At 35.1% G+C, this 13275-nt stretch overlaps 1 protein-coding gene across 1 annotated transcript in view; it reads left to right on the forward strand.

Moving 5' to 3' along the window:
* LOC150075453 (dynein axonemal intermediate chain 3-like) overlaps positions 1-12985 on the forward strand; it is a 69143-nt gene extending 56158 nt beyond the window's left edge. The window contains exon 7 of the mRNA XM_090388909.1: positions 12767-12985. Within this exon, the coding sequence (XP_090245035.1) occupies positions 12767-12943 (177 nt within the window). The 3' untranslated portion in view covers positions 12944-12985. The remainder of the gene's footprint in view (positions 1-12766) is intronic.
* The last annotated feature ends 290 nt before the right edge of the window (positions 12986-13275 follow it).

Genomic DNA, 13275 nt, shown 5'->3' on the forward strand with positions numbered 1-13275 from the left:
ATGGAGATTGCTAATCTCCATTCTCCCATCCTTTCTACTTGCCCATACCACCTTAACCACCCATCACTTGTACCTTCAGTTGTAACAGGGATATTTGTGTAGTATCCGTGTGATTCTTTTTTTTTTTTTTTTCTGTTTTAACTATAAAAAAATAATTTTTAGCTTTTTTAATGAATTGAAAACAGTGATATATTAATAAATTGCTAAACCCAATAATTAAAAAATATAGAATGAAAATAAATAAGAGAAACCAATAATAATAATAATAAGTTTTTATTGTATTTTTTTTTATAATTTTTAAGGTCATTGAAACCCAGATGCCCACATGGCATTTGGCAAACACAGTGTGAAAATCTATATTTTTATCAGCTCTGCATTTAGCTGGCAAAATCAAAGCCTCTATTATGGCAAGATTAGACATCTCACTGGTGACACACAGATGCCACATGAGAATGGAAATTGCCTAGAAGAAATGTAGACACTTTTGCTCACCTAGTGTCAAAAAATGGTTAATGTCTTGTAATTCATAGCATATTGAAATGAAAACAGAAAATACTGTATAACCAGTTAGGGAATATTGGTGGGTACAGGAGGATCTGATTTCATTAAAAAAACAAACAAAAAAAGAAAAACCAGAAACTTTAAAAAAGTGGTTCCATGTTAGCAATGGAAGGTTTTGTTTCACTTTTTATTGGATATTTGCTATCTGAAATTTTTTTCTTGTCTTCATTTACAGTATGGTCTTGCCATTGCTGCCATAGATTAGTTCCATCCATTTTTTTATTAAAACTAATTTCTGAAGATTTTAATTTTGAATCAAAATCCCTATACCGATATCTTACCCAGCTCTCAATAGGCTTAAGAACATCTTATAAACGGCTAATTTTGTCTTTTGACAAATTTCTCTTTTGCTCCATTGAATGTTTAACTAGCTTATACTTTCTGCTTTTCTTATTCTGTTTTTAATTTCTGTGTCTAATCTTCTGTCTTTGTTAGGTTTTTAAATATATCAAATTACTGAGTTATTCCAATTTTGGTTATTTAGTTTATACAAGAGTTACTAGACATCCCCAGTTTCCAGGGACAGTCCCCAGAATTACCTACTCATCCCTGGAATTTATTTGTCCCTGATTTTCAGAATGTATCTCTAGAAAGGTGTCTTGCAAGAACTGCAAATTATGTACTTGAAACTACTTTCTTTCCAGGTCGGTATTCTGTATATTATATTACAAGCACTCTCCATCTGGTCGACAATGATTTATTTGCTTTACAGCAACTTAGATTTAAACTGCTTTATTAATTCAGTAGTCTTAATGCTCACAGAAGAGAAATTTTGCTTTCATAATAAGTTGCCTTAGTATTTTGCTACTTTCAAACACATTTGTTTGAAAATACTCTAATTGGCAAATTAACCTTTGGTAATCTGTTATTTAGCCATTTCCTCACCTTTTAGATAAAAGATACATTACACTTTTAGAGATACAATTCTTTGAAAGTAGAACAACATCAGAACAATCCACTGCAAAAGCAAAGTTTGTTCTGCTGTGAGCATGAAAATACATGAGGACAAGTAGTTCTAACTCCATATAATTTAATAATTATTTTATTTTAATTAAAATTATTATTAATTAAAATTGTTAACATTATAATTGTTAACTCAAAATTATATAATGATAATTTTGTTTAGTTAAATAAATACATGATTTATTATTATTAATAATTTATTTAATTATTATTCTGTAACTGGAATACAGAAATGGTTTCAACTTAGAGCATATTCCATATTCTCTAAGTTGGAGCCATTTTGTCTTTGGATTTAAATGGGAAAATGCTGTCCATAGTCTACACTAAATTTTCCTTGTCTCTCGCAAATTTGATAAATTTTGTTTTTTTGCACAGTTAATTTTCATATCGAATTCTTTTTTTAGATATTTATATTCACACAAAATATAAGAATTAATATTGCATAATACTGGGGATTCAAAAACTAATAACAAAACCAAACTGCCCTCAGAGGTAAAAGGAAGGGTTTTTGTTTTCGTAAAGGTGACTACAGTGGTCTACTATAGGCAGATAATAAAATTTTAATATTAGTTTATTACATGTTATCAAAGATGTCATAGTAGTGTGCTGCAAATCAACTAGGAACTGGCTAACGTTCTCTTCACTCTAGTCACATGTGCTTTCCACATGCCACATATAGGCGCCTCCGTAGCCAGGTGGGAAGGAGCAGCAGTTTTTTTTTTTTTTTTTTTAGTAGTTGTTGGCGCATAGGCTTCTGTGGCCATAATGCACCTCCCAAGGTTTTTTGCAGTACTTTGATCCAAGCCCGAGGCGGGAATCGAACCCGCGACCTTTGGGTTGCCAGGCAGACACTTTATCCACCCGGCTAGCCCGGTCGGCCCGGGGAGCAGCAGTGCGTAGCACACGCTTCTTGATTAGACCGGGGTTCGAGCCCGTCACCACCAAATATGGAGGATGCGGAAAGGTCAAGGGAATGACCACCGCATATTCCCGGAGCAATATGGCCTTAGTTGCTAATGCTCCTAAAAACCAAATAACAAACAAACATGCCACATAAGATAGTCATTTTTTATATGAAGCAGCAGCATTAACTAGCCACCACAGAGACTTTGCACTCAGTTTATGATGAGATATGAAAGTATCATTGATAAGGTCCTATTATCACTTGGGTTAGAAATTTAATCTCATGAAGTCAACATCATGTTACCTTCTGAAACATGGTATGAGCAGCCTTGCATTGTTCCAAAAGACCATTGTTTTGATATAATGTCATTTGCATTTAGAAATTTTAAATTACAGTTTTATATTCAAAATGAATTTTCTCCTCTCATCAATAAGGAGCAAATCTCAAGAACAAGGCCTGGCTGTTTTTGAAATTTCCCTGGCCATCCTGTTAATAACACTGAAGACCTGGAAGACAACACAAATCAGTTTTGTGCTAATAAATGCAAGTGATAGACAAAGGAGTGACAGTGACGTATAGAGCTATTCCTGGCAGACCATGCAGCAAATGATCACCAAGACAGATGGTCAGGATCAGCCATAACTTTGTGAGTTCTGGAGGGGATACAATTTAAGAAGTTCATAGACACCACTGCAGCATCAGAAATTCAGTTACAAATTATGGAAATGGCAAATAAGATTGGTTTCAATGAAGTTTCAGTGAAGTAATGTGGCGGACACACTGGAATTGGACATCATTCAGCTGACTGATGAGAATTTGATTGAGATGGGGCAACAAAGAGTAAGAATGCAGGAGGAAAAGGAAATGCAGCCAACACTACAAGTAAAACAGCTCATGGCAAAAAAAAAAAGATGCCCAAAACCTTCAATTTGTTTCAAACATGGAACAGAGTGACAAGGCAGAGTAAGTGATCTTTTGCATTTCTGTAATGAACTGTATCAAGAGAAGCAAACTTCTGTCCGTGCCTTCTTAAAATATGAATAATTAGCATTAGCATTAGTAGAGGCATTTGATGCAAGAAAGCAAGCTTATGCAGCATCAGCCCAAAAAAAAAAAAAATAATAAATAAATAAATAAAAAATAACCACTTCCACTTCACCCCTCTGTTCGTTTGAAATACCTGTCCAGCCAAGCCTTAAACTTATTTAGGCTATCAACTTCCACGACAAGGGATGGAAGTCTATTCCAGCCACCAACCACCCGCTGGCTAAAGGCAGATTTCCTCACGTCTATCCTACATCTGTCTTTCCTCAATTTGAATTTATGCCCTCTCAGGCCATCTCAGCAAGAGGAAGAATCCCATCAGCATTGAGCATGCTCAAACCATTCAAGGCTTTATACACCTTTATCAGATCACCTTGCCGGTGCCTAGTCTCCAGACACTGTAATTTGCAAAACGTAAGCCTTTCTTCGTAAGAGCACCCCTTTGTTCCATTCACTAATCTTGTTGCCCTTCTCTGTACTCGTTCCAGCATCTCTACATCCTTCTTGAAATGAGGCCTCCAGACCTGTATACAGTACTCTAGGTGCGGTCTGACCATTGCCTTATACAAGGGAATAATCACCTCCTTATCCCTGCTAGAAAAATTCCTATATATTATCGACAATACACCATGAGCTACTCTTGCAGCCCGTCTGCACTGCTCAGAGAACTTCATATCTGCCTGCACAACCACCCCCAGGTCCCTTTCATTCTCTACCACTGTCAGTGTAGTACCACAGAGTTGATACGTTGCTCTGGGGTTGCTGTTTCCCATGTGTAGTACTTTACATTTGTCAATGTTAAACTTCATTTGCCACCTCTCAGCCCATCTGCTCAACCTTTCCAGATCCTGTTGCAGCAGCATAGTGTCAGTAGTGTCCTTGACAACCCTGCCTACCTTTGTATCGTCTGCAAACTTCGACAAGCATACCCTGATTAAAGAGAACTTTAAAAATTCCTCTAGTCATCAATGGAATCGAATGCAGATCTTTCTCTCTCTCTCTCTCTCTCTCTGAATAGGTGGTAGACTGCACTGTATCATGCCAACTAGGTTGCCGTAGAGGATAGTTCACAATGAAAATCCATTTGGGACTGATAGTAAAGTTGTTCCCTACGTACGTAGTTTTCAGTAATTTGGGGTCAGAAACATGGAGCCATGAGTAAAAAAATTGCATAGCCCATTACGTACTGTGTCAGCAGAAAATCCTGACTCCCCTTAATTCAATATGTATACAGTCACAATGGATATTGAGAATAAACTGAAATTTATTTGTTTACTAGAACTGACAAGGATTTTATAGTTTTTGAAAATTTTAAATAAAAAAATTTTTGGGTGCTTTTTTCTCCTTAAAATCCATTTTTTTTTCTGTTCATACAGATTATTATATAAGAAATTTGTCCATCATGTAGGTAATTAAAATTCCTGGAACACTGTTTACAAAATTGCTGGAAACAAGCTACATGCACCCATTATCTATAACACTGTTATAACTAATAACACTGAATCTCTTTCTTGGAGAGACACTGTAAATTCAATTCTGGATGCTCCCTTCTTACCTGATGATCCCCTTTTAGATTTGCCCTGTCATACAGTTATTCAATCACTTAATCTTAATTACTTTACTTCCTCAGTTGCTGTTCCTTTTACCCCTGTTGAATTATCTTCTGCCATTGCCAAGATTAAATCTAATTGGTGTCCTGGCGAAGATCTTATCGAAGGGGAGTTCTTGATAAAACTTCACTCCCGCTGTCCAAATGTTCTTCTAAATTTATATAATAAATGTCTACAATGGTCTGTTTTCCCAAATTCCTGGAAATCTGCTATCTTAAGAATTCTGTTAAAACCTGGCAAGTCTCCTAATCTTCCCCGATCTTACAGACCTATCACCTTGTTGTCTAATTTTGGTAAGATCCTAGAATGTTTGATCTCATATAGAATCCTGGCTTTTCTTCAGGACACAGACAGCTATTCTAGTAATCAATATGTTTTTTTTTTCTGGAGTTGGTGTTGAAGGTGCCCTTGTTACTCTTCTGAATTTCATTAATGAATTGTCTTCTAAATACGTCCTGGCAATTTTTATTGACTTCAAGGGCGCCTTTGACTCTCTTTGGTTATTAAAGGTTTTCTCAAATTATTCATTGCTTGCATACGCGGATGATTTAGTTCTTTTTTATGGAAATTCTCGCCATTCATTATAAGAAAACATAAATTCTGTTCTTCAACAACTTTCTGATTGGTCAATGCTTAACAAACTTACTATTTTTCACAGTAAAACTTGTAATGGTCTTCAAAGGCACCCTTTTGCCAACTCGTCCTCATCTCATAAAAATGAATGGTAAATTTTGTAACTACTACAAAATCCCTTGGATTACTGATTGATAATCGCCTTACCTTTCTTCCTCATCTGTCTGACAGAGTGAGAAAATTTGTCTTTCAAACTGTTCACATTTCCTGTCAGGACTAGGATCTGAACCTAAGCTTTTGCATACACTATGTTTTACCAATTTCCACTTATGCTGCTGCAGCTTGGTTTAGATGCACTAAATTTCTTACAGTTCAGTCCAAGCTTGGTTTGATCCAGCACAGTTTTCTCTTAGTACTAGTTAGGGCATGTAGAACAGTCTCTACCTCTGCCCTACAAGTTCTGGTTCACCACCATTAGACATATTTAATTTACCGTGGACTTTCTTCATTCAAAAGGGCTTCCTGCAGAATTCAATGGAATACAAATTGACATGTCCTCCAGTCCTAAACAAGAAAAACAATAAATTTTAAATATTCTTCATGACCGGTGGCAACTTCACTGGTCTGATTTTCAAAAAAGGCTTAATTATAAAATTATTTGCTCCAGAAGTTACATTTGTTAATAAAAATGCTTGTAAATGATTTTCTCTCAGCATGTTTTCTATGTTTCTTTTAACAGGACACGGCTCAAATTTTAAACTTGCCTATTTACACCTTTGAACTTTGTCTTTGCAGTTCTGTCGGGCATTTTACCCACATTCTTTTCTTTTGTCCTATTTACATTGAATTCCATTCACAGTTAACTGTCTTTATTTCTTTATTTCAGAATTTCTCATGCTCTGTCTTTCTTAAAAGATGACAGTTATTGTCTGAATTATAAACCTGTTTTATATTATTGATCAATACCTAACTTAAATTCATTCATAATTCCCAAATTCTTTCAGAATTTTGCCAAGCTTCTCCCCTAAATTTGTTAAATTCTAAATTTTAAGGAATGTATTGAAACATTTTATTGTTGCTATTAGCCTGGTAGCACAAATTGTATAAGCTGTAACATTCATCTGAACTGTTTCCTCCATTTTTTAACGTGTTAAAATTTAACATTTCGTAAATATGTTCATATTGTGCAAATAGTGATTAAGTTTATATTTAAATAGATTTTGTGGTAAAGTATGACAATAATATAATTAATATCATTATCTTGAAAAATTTATTGTGCTGAACACCTGTTCATGTTTTGAACTGATTTGACATTAATTGCTGTACTAGGACATTTATCAACTGTAATGGTTACCCCCCCCCCCTTTCTGAATATGTAATTTTTTTTGTATAATTATTTGTATATTTGTTTAATTGTGTAAATATTTGTTTAATTCTGTACATCTTTGTATCTGTATAATTTTGCATATTCCATTTGTATAACTGGAAATTTTCTGTATAATTTCTTCTATCTCAAACAGTTTGTATAACTATTTGTTTAAAGATGTATAACTTTATAATTCCTTCCCTTGCAAACAGTTGAGTGGCTAACTATTTCAGGTTATCTATCTCTAATTGGTTCCCCTAATTTTTAAAGAAAGTCTTAACTTTAAACAAAATTTCCTTTAATTTGAATTCCTAATGTAACCTGAAATGATTTCTTTTGTGTTTATTTTGTTATTATACCTACAAGCATCTCCTCTATCACCACAGCAAAACATGGAGGAGTTGAACTGGCATTCCAGGTGCTGCCATTCATCAGATATATATTACTATATCATCATCATCAGCCATTTTCAATCCACAGCAAGATGAAGGCCTCTCCAGCAACTTTCCAGTTCATTCTGTTTTGGGCACTGGCTATCCATTTACTACCCAAAAACTCATGAATTTCATCTATCCATCTCCGCCTTTGTCTTCCAGGTTTTCTTCTAGCTCCTCTTGGGTACCATTCTGTTATTTTCTTAGTCCATCTGTCATCATGTCTTCGAGCTATGTGTCCTGCCCAAGACCATTTTAGTTCTTTAGTTTTGATAAGAATGTCCTTTACTTGAGTTTGCTGCCTAATCCATGTGTTTCTCTTCTTATCTAACAGTCTGATTCCCAATATGATTCGTTCCATTCTTCGCTGTGTAGTTCTCAGCTTCTCTTCCATTCTTTTGGTGAGTGCCCAAGTTTCACTTCCATAAGTCATGGTGGGGAGTATACACTGGTTCATTATTTTACCTTTCAGACAAACTGGGATATTGCTCTTCAGTATGTGACTATATTTCCTTTCCTGAATGCTATCCATCCAAAATTTATTCTTCTCTTGACTTCCAGCCATTTATCATTATTACAGCTAATAACTTGTCCCAGATAAGTATATGACTCCACCTTTTCAATTACTGCTCCTTCAATCATTATTTCCCTTTCCATGGCATACTTGTTCATCATTACTTTTGTTTTAGCCATATTCATCTTTAGTCCAAAATCCTTACTAACTGTGCATAACTGATTAAGATTTTCCTCTAATTCTTTGGGATCGTGGCTTATAACCACAATGTCATCTGCAAATCGTAAATGGTTTAGGTATTCTCCGTTCACATTGACTCCTTTCTGCGACCAGTCTAATCTTCTGAAAGCTTCCTCAAGGGCAGCAGTAAACAGCTTCGGAGATATTGTGTCTCCTTGTCGAACTGCTTTCTCGATTTTAAATTTGCTACTGTCTTTGTCTAGTCTGATAAAGGATGTAGCACTCTCATATATTTTCTTCAAAATCATAATATATGGGGTATCTATGCCTTGTCTTTCCAGTGCCCGAAACATTGCCTTATGCTGTATGGAGTCGAATGCCTTTTCATAATCCACAAATGCCAGGCATAATGGTGTTTTATATTCATTTGCTTTCTCCATTAGCTGTGATATTACGTGAAGGTGATCCATAGTTGAGAATCCTGTCCTAAAGCCAGCTTGCTCTTTCGGTTGATTCTCATCAAGTATTCTTTCTAATCTGTTAGTAATGACCCTTGTGAACAACTTGTAGATGTGGGATAACAAGCTAATTGGTCTATAATTTCCAATTTCTGATTTATCTCCTTTCTTATGCAGCAAAACTATGATTGCATTATTCCACTGCTTAGGCGTCACACCTTTTCTAATGCACTTTGTGAAGAGCCTTGCCAGTTTTTGTGTTATGTCTCTTCCTCCCAATTTTAACAACTCTACAGTAACTTCATCTTCCGCTGGGGCTTTCCGATTCTTCATTTTCTTCAATGCTTGTTCTACCTCATCAGGAAGGATATCGGGTATGTCGTATGTGTTGCTACTTTGCAATCCATCTTCCCCGCTGCTGGTATCATTCCCTCGCTCCTTGTATAATTCTCTATAGTAGTCTTCTGCTATTTGAATTATGCCTTATCTGCTGTTTATAAGTACACCATCGCTATTCTTCAGTTTCAGTATCATTTGTCTTTCTGTATTACTGCTCATGGCTGCTGATTTAAATCCTTTGTTTTCCCTTAATGCTTGTTCTACTTTTCTTGTGTTAAATCTTCTTATGTCCTCTCTGAGTCTCTTTCTAATGGCTTTGCATAACTCAGTATACTCAATTTTCTCCCTGTCAGTGTTTTTCTTGTTCTTCATTTGTCGTCTTCGGTTCATCATGGCAAGTGTTTCTTGACTAATTTTTTCTTCTTTGGATTTCTGTTTCCCTATAGGTTTCTTGGGCTTTATCACTTTCAGAAGGTTGTAATATTCCTCGTCGATATCTTGGTCCTGAGCAGTCTGCAGAATCTCAAACTTGTTTTTAAGTTCCAGTACATACTGCTTTTTCTCCTCCTCTGTTATCTCAAAGACCTTTGTATTATTTACTCAAGTCAGTTTTTTTCCTTTCCTTTCCTACATCTATATCAAGTGTACATCTTACCATTCTGTGATCACTTCCAACATTTACCTTATTCAGGACGGTAAAATCATTCACAATATATCTTCTCTTCTGTTAGTGAGGATGAAGTCGATTTCATTAGTTGTTAATCCATTTCGACTCTTCCATGTCCACTTTCTGTTCACCCTTTTCTTGAAAAAAAAATTGTTCATTACTGACAGTCCTTGAGATTCTGCAAATTCCACAAGTCTTTCACCTCTTTTATTTCTTTTACCAATTCCAAAATTTCCTATAGTTCCTCTTTCTGCGCTGTTTTGCCTTTTTCCAACCTTAGCATTGAAGTCCCCCATAATAATAGTGTAGAGGCTTTTCTGCTCATCTAGAAGACTCTCAATTTCTGTGTACATTTCTTCAACCTCTTCATCATCATGGCTCGATGTTGGTGCATAAATCATTATAATCTTTAGCTTGTACCTCTTAGAAATCTTGAGTATTAGCCTTGTTACTACTATTGACTTTGTCAAATTCTTTTTCAATTCCTACTATTAGTTCACACTCTCCCTATATATATTTATATATCTTGTTCAAATTTTCAATCGTTAATAAAATAATTTTTATTCATCCACTCAAGTTCAAATAAATTTTTTTAAACTTGTAGTGGATGACACTTGATGTTAATACAGTTTTTTCAAATATTAATTCATTAATTAAATTTGATAGTTTTATATGGGAGAAAAAAATTTCTCTTATATAAGATATTTAGCAGGATATAAATTTAGGAATAAATACCGTCAGTGGCGAAGCGTGTAGATTGCTGGAAAAAAATTTCTTTTTCAGATTCTTTTTTCATTCTGGGTTCTAGTCTGAGTCAAGGAGGGAACAAAATGGAAAATGAAACATGTGAATAAAAATAATAGTCCAACACCATATATAGAAAGGAAAATGGAAAATTGCAAGGAAATTCGCTTTCTATTTTGCCACTTAATATTGTGATTCTGTCATATGTATATACATATTTATATTAATTGTAATTATTTAATAAAAAGTAACTAAAATAAAATTTTTCTTTGTTGACCTAAGTAGGAATTGACTTTAAAAAATTTTTTTTTATATTACTTGTTTTATAATCTATGGATAGCCTCCACAGGTTTAACTAAATGCTCCTTGTTTTTCAAACAAGGTCTTAATTGTAAAAATTGCATCAGTTCTGAAGCCATTTTGTTTTATCTAAAGTTTTATCTTCTTTCGGGGAGAATTAAATTTAATAAATCTCTTTGTCATAATGGGAATTCTTAAACATTTTATCTGGGAAGGTTCAATTCCATAATGAATGTCAAAAAAAGCAAACTAGAATAAAAAAAATCATTTAAAATTTTGCAGATATCACAACAAACTATAATATTCTCTTGTTGGATATGTTCTTAATTTGCTGAATGATGTCAAATTAGAAGTATGCAACAGTTTCAAAGCACATGCCTGCCACAGTTTTACTGCTTGATTGTCTGGTAACTTTTCTTATATATATATATACACACAGGGTTGTTAAAATTAAAGTATCCCTATGTAGAGGACTCTGAAGCGAGTTCGAAGGCTCGTACTGAAGAGAAATTTGGGCAACAGGTACAATAAAGAATTCGCTCGCCATTTAATGGAAAAAAAAAAATTAGATACAAAATTTGTCACTGTATGGCACGTAACTATCTTAATTACAATTTTGCAAATAATGTAAGTTATTTGCATAATCATAAGTTATTGCCACAGTGCCACTACTCAGCTCTACTGTACCATATAAAAGCAAAGCAGTCTCTTCAAAATCATACAGTACTGTAGATGTTTGCCTGCACTACAGCAGCAATGCCAGCAACGTTGCAGTAAAAGGCACTATTAAAAACGAACGAGTTCCTCTTGTGTTGAAGATGTGGCTAAGGCTGTCATGTATTTATCAAGTCAATCTCCATGCGGTAGTACAAGTGTGCCAGCTGTTTCTCGTGAAGTGGACATGCCGTATTCCACTGTAAGGCTAGTAATGCATCAGGTGTTGCAGTACTATTCTTACAAGACGCACATGCCACAGCAGCTAAAGCATAGTGATGCAATATTCTTTTAACATACACACTTCAGTTTCTGGCGTGAATGACAGTGGATATCACTTTGCCATGGAACATCCTTTGGAGTGATGAAGCCCACTTCTGTTTAAATGGACACGTAAATAGGCACAGCTGTCAAATTAAGACAACAGAAAACCCTCGAATTATCCAAGAGGTCCCATTGCATTCTCCAAAAGTGAGTGTGGTGTGGATTTATGGCCACATTCATGATTGGGCCATATTTTTTTGAACAGGTAACACCGAGTGGACCCTGCACCTGTTCTGTCACTGGACAGCGATATTATGAAACGTTGGCAAATTTCACAATACCAGCGCTGCAACAACGTGGGTGCCTTCAGGATACCACATTCGTGCAAGATAGTGCACCACCCCACATCCACCGTTGTGTCCAAATATTGCTAAGGCAACACTTTACAGACGAACGGGTCATCAGCCGTTGTTTCCAGACATCTTGGTCACCCCGATCACTGGCTGGTTGGTTATTAGGATTTTTATGGTGCATCAGCATCTAAGGCTATAGTGCACCAACCGATCACTGGACCTCACCCCATGCGACTTCTGGTTGTGGGGTGTTTTGAAGAACCAGGTGTTATTGGGAAGGATGTCAAACTCTGGCAGATCTGAAGGACAGCATTAGATGTCATGTGCTGGCTATGCCAGTTCACATGTTACATTCTGCTGTAGAAAATGCTGTTCTTCGAATGGAAACTGTCGTTGACCAAATTGGAGGACACATTGAATAATTGTAGTGCTGTTCAAGTGATTTGTATTGCCACAGCATCATATAATGACAAATTTTGTAACTAATTTTTTTTTCCAATAAATGGCGAGCGCATTCTTTATTGTACCTGTTGTCCAAATTTCTCTTCAGTACGAGCCTTAGAACTCGCTCCAGGGCCCTCTACCTATGGATACTTTAATTTTAATAACCCTGTATATAAGACCTCCTCTCTTAAAAACAATATTATATATATATATATATATACACACACACACACACTTTTATAAGTACATGTATATGAAGGAATTTTTTTCCTTTCTTTATTTTTCTCCTCCTTAATTTTACTTTATAATATATATATATATATTTGTTTTTTAGAGATCAACTATAAAAGAGATTACACAGAATCCAGAAGCCCTTTATCAGACTTATTTAGATTTGGAAAAACAGTTGCTTAGAAAATTAGGTTTAGCTCCAGAAGAAGAAGAAGAAGAGGAGGAAGAAGAAGGGGAAAAAGCAAAGGCTGGAGAAAAGAAACAAGAAGCTAAAAGTTGAGAAGAAATTCAAGGAAGTCTTACAAATCCATTAGGCCCTAAAGTACTGTATAAGTAGGTGTTTTACAGCTCCAAATTCCAGAGTGTATATATAAAATATAAGTGCCAATATATATTTTTGGATGTATGTTTTTAGATAGCACATATATATATAAAATAAAATTTGATATAGTGAATACCTTGTACTGATGTCTCTGTTTTAAGTATGATAATTATAAAAATAAGTTTATTTTATTGTGATAAGTAGCACCTAAGTTTCTTACTCCTCTGGAAATCTCTTTTCAAATGTGTGAATGCAAAATTCTCACAACTTCAGTCACTAACTAGGTTCAT

The sequence above is a fragment of the Mastigoproctus giganteus genome, chromosome 14, assembly GCF_048544385.1.
Source record: "Mastigoproctus giganteus isolate SK-2022 chromosome 14, ASM4854438v1, whole genome shotgun sequence".
In the NCBI taxonomy this organism is placed as follows: Eukaryota; Metazoa; Arthropoda; class Arachnida; order Uropygi; family Thelyphonidae; genus Mastigoproctus; species Mastigoproctus giganteus.